The 8,427-nt window shown below is 54.3% G+C and overlaps 1 protein-coding gene across 1 annotated transcript; it reads right to left on the bottom strand.

Annotated features, from left to right (window-relative positions):
- Positions 1-583: 583 nt before the first annotated feature.
- On the bottom strand, positions 584-5,186 carry SOX4 (SRY-box transcription factor 4). Its single transcript, XM_032710467.1, has one exon. It carries the CDS (start codon positions 4,337-4,339, stop codon positions 3,038-3,040), a length of 1,302 nt encoding a protein of 433 aa, XP_032566358.1. The 5' UTR covers positions 4,340-5,186; the 3' UTR covers positions 584-3,037.
- Between the last annotated feature and the right edge of the window lie 3,241 nt (positions 5,187-8,427).

Raw genomic sequence — 8,427 nt, 5'->3', positions numbered from 1 at the left:
GCGGGGTATCCCTTTAAAGGGAAAATAACCTCAACCCGCGGTGCCCGTTCGGGCTGCCCCGGGAGGCGAGGCGTGGCGAACGCGCTACCGGGAAATCGGGAGAAGCAAACGCCGCACTCGCCGTCCTCCCGCCCCTTCCCCGGGAGCCCAGGCCCCGCAGCCCCCACCCGCGTCGGCCACACCCCGGCCCCGCTCCGGCCCGGGGGGAGCGGTGGGTGGGCGGGCGGTTCGGCGGCGCGGGGGCCCCTCCCTCCCTGGCCCCTCCCGGCCGGGCCGGCGGTGGGACTCCTGATACACCTGCCCGGAGCGAGCTGGGGACACAGCAATAACGACAAGAGCAGCCCAATGTTAGGGTTCAGTTCCAGCTGATTTTATTTCCTTCCAGAAGAAAAAAAAAAAACAAACAAAAAACCAAAAACAAAACAACAAAAAGAAAACCCAAACAAAAAGCCAAAACAAAAAAAAGGGAAAAAAACCCCCAAAAACAAAAAAAAAAGGTTATTTACAGAAGGTATATCAACAATCTGACAGGCAGTGAACTTGACATGGTTAGCTGGCATGATTTTTTTCTTTTTTTTTTTTTCTTTCCCCACCTTGCATTGTGGGTGATCGTTAGACTAAAAAAAAAAAAAAATAAAAAAATCTACACAGCATATTGCACAGGATGGATGACCAAAAAAAGAACAAAAAAAGAACAAAAAAGTTAAATCCTTAACGGAACCACCTCATTAGGCAGACGTCCTAGTGCCTGTCATGTTATATTAACATACATAAACACACAATCTTCTTTTTTGCTTATTATAATACAGACTTAAATGTACAAAGATGTTTTCACTTTCTTCATCTTAAACACAACAGCTATAAACCTGAATACATATGCTATCATCATGCCATAAGAGACTAAAACAATTATATTTAGCGACAAATAGAAAGGATTAAATAGTCAAATACAAGAATGAAAAACGCAGTACATAGTGTCGCGAACTCAAACCGGCATTTCGATAGATCCAGTGGTTTAAACGGCACGTTTTTGCTTAGAAAAAAAGTGCAAAAGATGTGGTTTACAAGTTAAAGGTACAGGATCCCTTCTATGTAAATGCACCAGTTGCTTTACTTCATTTGGGGACAAGTGGTTCCCCAAAACGGTAGCATATAGTGTATATCCCTTCCCTCCGGTCCCCTCGCGCCCCCTCCGCGAAGAGGCGGGGGGCTGCAGAGCGGGCAGCGGCGGGGGCGGTGAGGGATGCTGTCACTTTAAGATGCCTGCAGATTGGAGTGTAAACATGGACAAAATAGGGGCTGATTCGTGGGTGTGTGAGTGTGAGTGAGCGTGAGCGCGCACACGCGTGTGAGATACTAACCAGCGGCCCTGTTGTTAAAATCAGGAAATCCAAACAGCGATTTACACCGATTTACACCCCCTTTATATATTTTTTACAAAAATACACTGAGAAAATAATCAAACGTTTTCATCTCTCTTCTCTTTTTGTTTTTAAAAGTGTCAAAAGTCTACATTTAAATATAAAAAATTAAAAGTTAAAACTCTAGCCCTTCAGTGAAGGAGACATAAAAATGGTGCGGGTAACAACAAGAACTACCAAAAAAGGACAAAGAAATACAAGTCAAAAATGTTTGGCCAGTATAAATACGTCCACTTATAAAATGGCATCCGATTACATTTACAAGGAAAAAAACAATACGAGGATGGAGCATCGGTGAGAAAAAACAGTCTTTTCATTTACAGCTATAAGGAACAAACACATACATACTCTGAGAAAAAATTTGGTCCTGAATTTCATATTGTTAAAGTCCAGCACAGATTTGAGTTGCGTTTGAATCCTTTAAAGAGTTAAGAATGAAAAAAAGCTGGTGATATTTTTTGTAGGAATCAAACATAGCGCCATCTATCTGCTTTTATATTATCCTAACACTAGTTTGTTTTTTTTTAACTGTTCAACAGTCTTACAGAAATCTTGAAAAGATAGACAGTATAACATGCTATATTAAACCCCACCAGTGAAATAATCCAACACCATCACGATTCTGAGTAAGAAGAAAAAAACTACTATTTTTTTTTTGTATTTTCGGGTTTGGGTTTTTTTTTTTTTTGCAAAAGCCATCGCCCTCCGTTTCCCCTGTACCACATCATGACAGAAACCGTTCCTACTCGCTCTCTGTTTCAAAAGAAGTTTTCAGTGTTCTTGAAGTTTCAGCCTTATTTTTCTCTCCACATATAACATGAGGTGACTGAAAAAAAGCGCTGCTGTCACCTCATCTGTACGTGCAAATCCGTTTCAGTTTATTATTATTTTCCCCCCACCGTATTTCCAAGACAGCTCTCAAGTGTAAGTCTGGATCTTCTCCGGTTAACTAGGACTCAGTCCAGCTCCATCCACCTCCTCCTCCCAGCATCGTCGCCTCCTCTCACCACAGAAGAAACCGGGACAGGATTTCTCCCCCCCCAAACGTGAACCTTGCAAGGCTTTGGGTGGATTTTTTCTTCTCTTTTTTTTTTTCCCAAGCAGTTCTGATCGCTCTTTCACAGGAAAGGGCGAATCCTCAAGACATCCAGTGTGCGCTCAGCACAACGCACCGCTTCCCCTCCTCTTTATTCGTGTAAAGTGGGCAATAACAAAGAACCCAGAGGTGTGTATGGTTCCCCCCTCCCTCCCCCTTTCTCTGTCTCTCTTTTCAGGAAATAAAATGGAAAAAGGCAGCGTTTCGCTCCCGCCAGTCTGTAAAAAAGCACCGTCAGGCTCCTCTCTCGGAGGGGGTGTGTGCGGGTCCATCTGCAGCCAGAGGAAAGGGACTGCTGGCCTTTCCGCAATGAGAGGGCGATCCCGATCCCGCCGCCTCTTTCCCCGAGTACAAGAAGTAGTCTTTCAACAGCCCCTTCCCAGAAACAAACAAAACCGAAAAAACCCCACAAACACCAAAGAAAACAGAAAAAAAGACACAAAAGCGCCCGGCGGGGTGGGCGAGTCCTGCCGACAGCCACGAGCGCCGGTGTCTCCTCCAGCAGGGCCCGGCCCTCGCCTCAATAAGTGAAGACCAGGTTGGAAATGCTGGACTCCAGCCAGTCCCCCGAGATCATCTCACTTACCTCCGGCGTGCAGTAGTCCGGGAACTCAAAGTGCGAGCCCGAGCCGGGCTCGAAGTTAAAATCCAGGTCCCGGTCGAGCACCGAGGAACTGAAGCTGCCCAGGGACATGCTCTCAAAGCCGGGGCTCGGGTTGAGGTCCAAGAGGTCATCCTCAAACTCGTCGTCCGACGAAGAAGAGCCGGAGGAGGAAGAGGAGGAGGAGTGGGAGGACGCGGAGGAGGAATGCGCCGTCGAGGGGGCCGGAGAAGAGGCGCGCAAGCTGGTGTAGCTGCGGTGATCCGAGGGCGAGCCGGAGCCAGAGGGCGAGGGGCAGGCGACGCCACCGCAGTCCCCGTCGGGCCGGCCCGCGCCGCCGCCCCCCTCCTCGTAGAGGCTCAAGGGGTCGCCGGCCTCCGCAGAGCTGCTCAGCGTGGGGCTGCCGGGCACGGCGCCGCCGGGGGAGGCGGAGGCGGCCGCCGCCTGCCCGCTCCCGAAGATGTAGACCCGCTTCAGCTTCTTCTCGGCCAGCGGCTTTCCGGGTGCCGAGGGTGCGCCCGCCGCCCCCCGGGGCTTGTACAGCGCCTGGTGCTCGGGCGGCAGCAGCGCGGCCGACGGCTCCCCGGGGAAGGGGGCGGCCTTGCCGCCCGCCGCCTTGCCGTGGGGCTTGCCGCCCGCGCCCGTTCCGCCGCCGCCCGCGGGGGAGGGCTTGGAGCCGCCGCCGCCGCCCTTCTTCGGGGCGGGCTTGGCGGGGGCCGCGGGGCCGCCGGGGCCGCCGCCCGCGCTGCCCCCGCCAGCACCGCCCCCGCCGCCCTTGTCCGCCTTGTCGCCGGGCTTGGCGGAGCTGTTGCCCGACTTCACCTTCTTCCTGGGCCGGTACTTGTAGTCAGGGTAGTCCGCCATGTGCTTGAGGCGCAGCCGCTCCGCCTCCCGGATGAAGGGGATCTTGTCGCTGTCCTTGAGCAGCTTCCAGCGCTTGCCCAGGCGCTTGGAGATCTCGGCGTTGTGCATGTCGGGGGACTGCTCCATGATCTTTCGCCGCTCGATCTGCGACCACACCATGAAAGCGTTCATAGGCCGCTTGATGTGCCCGCTGGGCGTCTTGCACCAGCTCGGATCGTCCGCCTTGCCTCCCGTGGAGGCGGTGGAACCCGGCGTGGGGGAGGAGGCGATGCCCAGCTCGATGCCGGACCCGGAGTCGGAGGTCTCGGCGGCCAGCAGCGCCTCCGTGTTCTCCGCCGTGTTGGTCTGCTGCACCATCGCGGCGGCGGCGGCGGGGGGCTCGCCGGGGCTCAGCGCCGCTCCGGCGCGGGGCAGGGCGCGCAACTTCTCACAGCGGCACCGGGGCGGCGCAGCCCCCCGCGGCCGCGCCCCCGCTCCCCGCACCACTTGTACTTCCACACCGGCGCCTCGTCCCCGGCGGCGCGGTCCTCTCCGCCTCGAGGCGGCGGCGGCAGCAGCGGTGCCGCTCGCGGTCAGTCAAGAGTTTCTGCAAAAGCAGCGCCGCGAGCCGCCCGTCCAAGTTTGCTATTTTTTTTTTTCTCGGTGTGGTTTGGGTTTTTTGGCTTTTTGGTTTGTTTTTTTTTTTTTTTTTTTGGAGGGGGGTGTCGGTCTGCTTTTTTTTCCTCACCACATCGGGTCTCCCCCCTCCCCGAAGCAGCTGGTCCAGTTCACAAGTGCGCTCCGCCTGCCCCCGATGTTTCAGGAGAGCGGCACGCCTGCCGCCGAAAGTCTCTCAGCGCTGGGCACGGCCAGCGTGCACCGCCGCGGGGGAGGGGGGAGGCGGCGCGCCCCCGAAGCACCGAAAATCCCGGCTCCAGGACGCGTGGTGGCGGCGGCGGGGTTAGCGGTCAGGAGTTTGTGCAGGTTGGATTTGGCAGCTGGCAAGGCACAGAGCGAAAAGGAAACCCCTCAGGATAAAGAAATAACAATAATAAAAAAAAAAACCAAAAAGAAGGAAAACCCAGCAATAATTGAAAAAAATCGACGTAGAAAAAGGAAAATAAAAAAGCGCTCGTGCATGAACGAGTGTGTACGTCCCCGGCAGGAAGAGAGCGGCGAGCCGGGCGCCCAGTCCCGTCCTCCTCCTCCGCCGCCGCCGGTTCTGCTGCTGCTCCGCGCCCGCGGAGCCCCGCGGAGCCGCCGCCGCCGCCGCCCCCCGCGCTCGCCCGCCCGCCGGGCGCTGCCCCGCGCCCCCCGCACGCCGCGCTCCGCCGGCCGCAGCTGAGAGCGGACCCCGCGCCCGCCCCGCGCCGCTTTATCCTTTCGCAGCCCGCCCCGCGGCCAATCGCGCGCTGTATCCAACGCCCTCCGCGTGCCAAGCCCCGCCCGCCTCCCCGGGATTGGCGGCCGGCGCGGCGCGGTAATAATGGCCGCGTGCAATGGGAAGCGCCCGCGCTGACCTCATTCCCGGCGGCGGGGCGAACTTTTTAAAAGGGGCAGGAGGGCAGCTCCGCGCGCCGCCCCGCGCCTCGCCGCGCACGTGCCCGCGACCCCCGCCCCCCCGGCCGCGCTCCTCCCTCCCTTCCCCTTCCTCCCCCTCCCCTTGCCTTCCTTTGCCGGGGAAAAAATTAGGAAATAGGCAAAAATCATCATAACACAAATCATAACCCCCCCCCCCAAAAAAAAACAAAACAAAAACGGGAGAGAGGGGAATTAAGCGGTGCTGACCCCGCGCGCGGTGTCTGCGGGGCGGGGAGCGGGGGCACCTGCCCGCACAAAGGGCCGGGAGGATGTTCCTGCCGCCCCGGAGCCGCCGCACGCCCAGCGGGCAGCGCTGCCCGGGGGTGCCGGAGGGCCCCGCATGCCCGTCCCCGCGCCTACACACAGAGTGTCGCGGAGGGGTCGTCACCCCTCGGGAAGAGCCCGCGAGGCGCGGCCGTCACGCCCCCTCCGCCACGGAGCTGAAGCTGGAGCGGAGCGGCGCCGGGGGTGGGACGGCACAGCCGGCTGACACCTCCCGCGGAGCTCCCGGCCTCGGGCCGGTCACAGCGCTAATTAGCCGCTGCCACCCATCCCAAATTCCCCGGCGCGACGAGAGGAAGAGGTGTTGCCCTTATCGCCTTTTTACCCTCCGCCCCCCTCCCCTGCTCTTCGCTGGCTGCCGCTCCCTCGCTCCGCGGTCCCGCCGCGACGCCCGACCCCGGGGAGAGGCTGCGGCTGGGGGGGCCCAGCCGGCCCCGCCGGTTGCCCAGAGAGAAGGAGGGGCTTGGGGGGGGGGGGGGAAGCGGTGCTCGGCCGGCAGGCAGGTACCAGCCTCCGGGGCGGAGGTGCTGCCGTGCGTGTCCCAATCTGCCCTGCCGAGCGGCCCTACCCCCTCTCCGGGGCCCTTCCTGGGGCGCAAGGTGGTTTTCGGGGATTGCTATTTCGTCTCATGTACCCCTCTGCCGTGATTAGTGGTGAAGAAAAGCAAGTCAGCAGTGCTAGGCGCTGTGCACCACCCCTTAAGGCCCCGTGGCATAAAAAACCCCCCAAAACAAAACAAAACAAAAAAAAAACACCTCACATCCAGGTAAAGGGGACAGTAAGACCATAACAGCAGTGTTACTCCCCAAAGATTCCTCACATCATTCATCTGGCCAGGAACCACAAAAGCTGTTAGACAAAACAGCTGTGAAAATTTTTGTTTCACACACCAGTTAAAACCACGTTTTAAATCAGAAGCAAAATAATGATTGGAAACAGCTAAAATGTCTCAGACTAGAAAATAAGTTACATATTTTTGCAAGAAAATTTATTGTAGGATTCTTTAGCAGAGTTTCTAGCTAGCTTGAGAACAGGCTTTGAATATTAAGATCTCACACTGGACTCAAAGTACACTGTCGTGAAGTGTGGAGAAAAATCCTGAATTCCCAATACCTCCCTGGTAGGTCACCTACATTATTGAGACTTTTTACAAAGATACAAGCTAAATTATTGGTTTGCTTGCAAAAATGGGTTCCTCATACAGCCTCTGGTCAGCGTTGGATAAAATACTGCTTTCCACTAGGTTGACGACACCCAGTGACATCAGTGGAGTTTCTCACCTTTACACTTCGTAAGTAATAAATCACACTATGTTTTTCCCCTGCAGCCCCAAAGCTACGATCAAATCTGTTCTACCCTATACCAGCACCATCTACAGAAACAGAGGCTCACATTGGGTTTGGTGTCAGGAATAACCACTGGCTTTTGCTTACACTCTTGGTATTCATGTGCAGCAGCATGAAAAACTGGGTCTGGGAGCAGTCAGTAGCTTCTGGCTGCCCCACCTGTCAGCACGGTATCTAGCAGGATTTCAACACCCAACTGTTGTATTTTGCATATAAATATCAATTTGTTTAAACTACAAAGCAAGTAAAATATTCTTATGTTTCTAGACACGGGTTAAAGCAGAACAAATAAAAACTAAACTGATAGGCAGACATAGAAAGAAAAAGCTTTAGAAAAGCTTTTCATTTGGTTGTGTTATGTTCTGCAAGGTCTTGACTGCCATGAATAAAATTTATCTCCAGGTGAGGAGTTAAGTCTTTTCTTAATGAAAGCAGCCACATCAATTTAATCTTGATAGAAAAAGTGTTTATGTGGGATGGTCAGAAGAGTATTATTTCCTGAAAGAAAACTGTACAAAAGTGCTATTTAGAGCTGCTTAATAAAGCAAGTGTGAGAACAAGATGTGAAACTCTATAAAAGCATTTTACTACAATTTCTTAGCTGTTTCCTCAAAGTTAATTGCTTCCACCCCTAATCCTCCAGTGCTGGACTGAAAGTACCTTCCAGCTCCCCAAACTTTTAAGCCTAAATGTAAAGCGAGAGAACTCAGCTTCCGTCTAAAAAATGAAGTTTTAAGAGCATTGGCAAGACTTCTCCGTGTTTTACAACTTAAAAAGCTTTGAAACTCCATTCTGTTTCCTGCAGGCTCTGTGAGGCCGGGGATGAGGCACGGGACGCGAGGTGGCAGAGCTGAGCCTCTTCTGCCAGACGTGGGAAAACGCGGAGCTAGCGAACCCGCGATTATTATTTTTTTAATTATTTTTTTTCCCTATGGTTTTACCGAGCAGCATAACGCTGCAACTTTCAGACTGAAACTCTGTAGGTTTGCATCAGAGAGCGGCAGTGCCCACGCAGTCACCTGTACGCCGCCGGAACAGTGTGCGATTGATGCTAAACCCCGTTGTGGAAATTAAGGGCACGGGCACTGATAACACCGTTTTCACACACTGGGACCTGCAGTTTGCCTTACACACGGAGCAAGAGAGCTTGTTCAGCGCCAACGTTCTGGACAAATCTACTACAGGACTGGGCTCCGCAAGCATTGATCCCAGTATTCCCATCCCTGGAACTGTTCAAGACAAGGTTGAACGGGGCCC

The sequence above is a fragment of the Chiroxiphia lanceolata genome, chromosome 1 (assembly GCF_009829145.1).
Source record: "Chiroxiphia lanceolata isolate bChiLan1 chromosome 1, bChiLan1.pri, whole genome shotgun sequence".
In the NCBI taxonomy this organism is placed as follows: Eukaryota; Metazoa; Chordata; class Aves; order Passeriformes; family Pipridae; genus Chiroxiphia; species Chiroxiphia lanceolata.
This window is presented reverse-complemented; position numbering and strand designations above follow the sequence as displayed.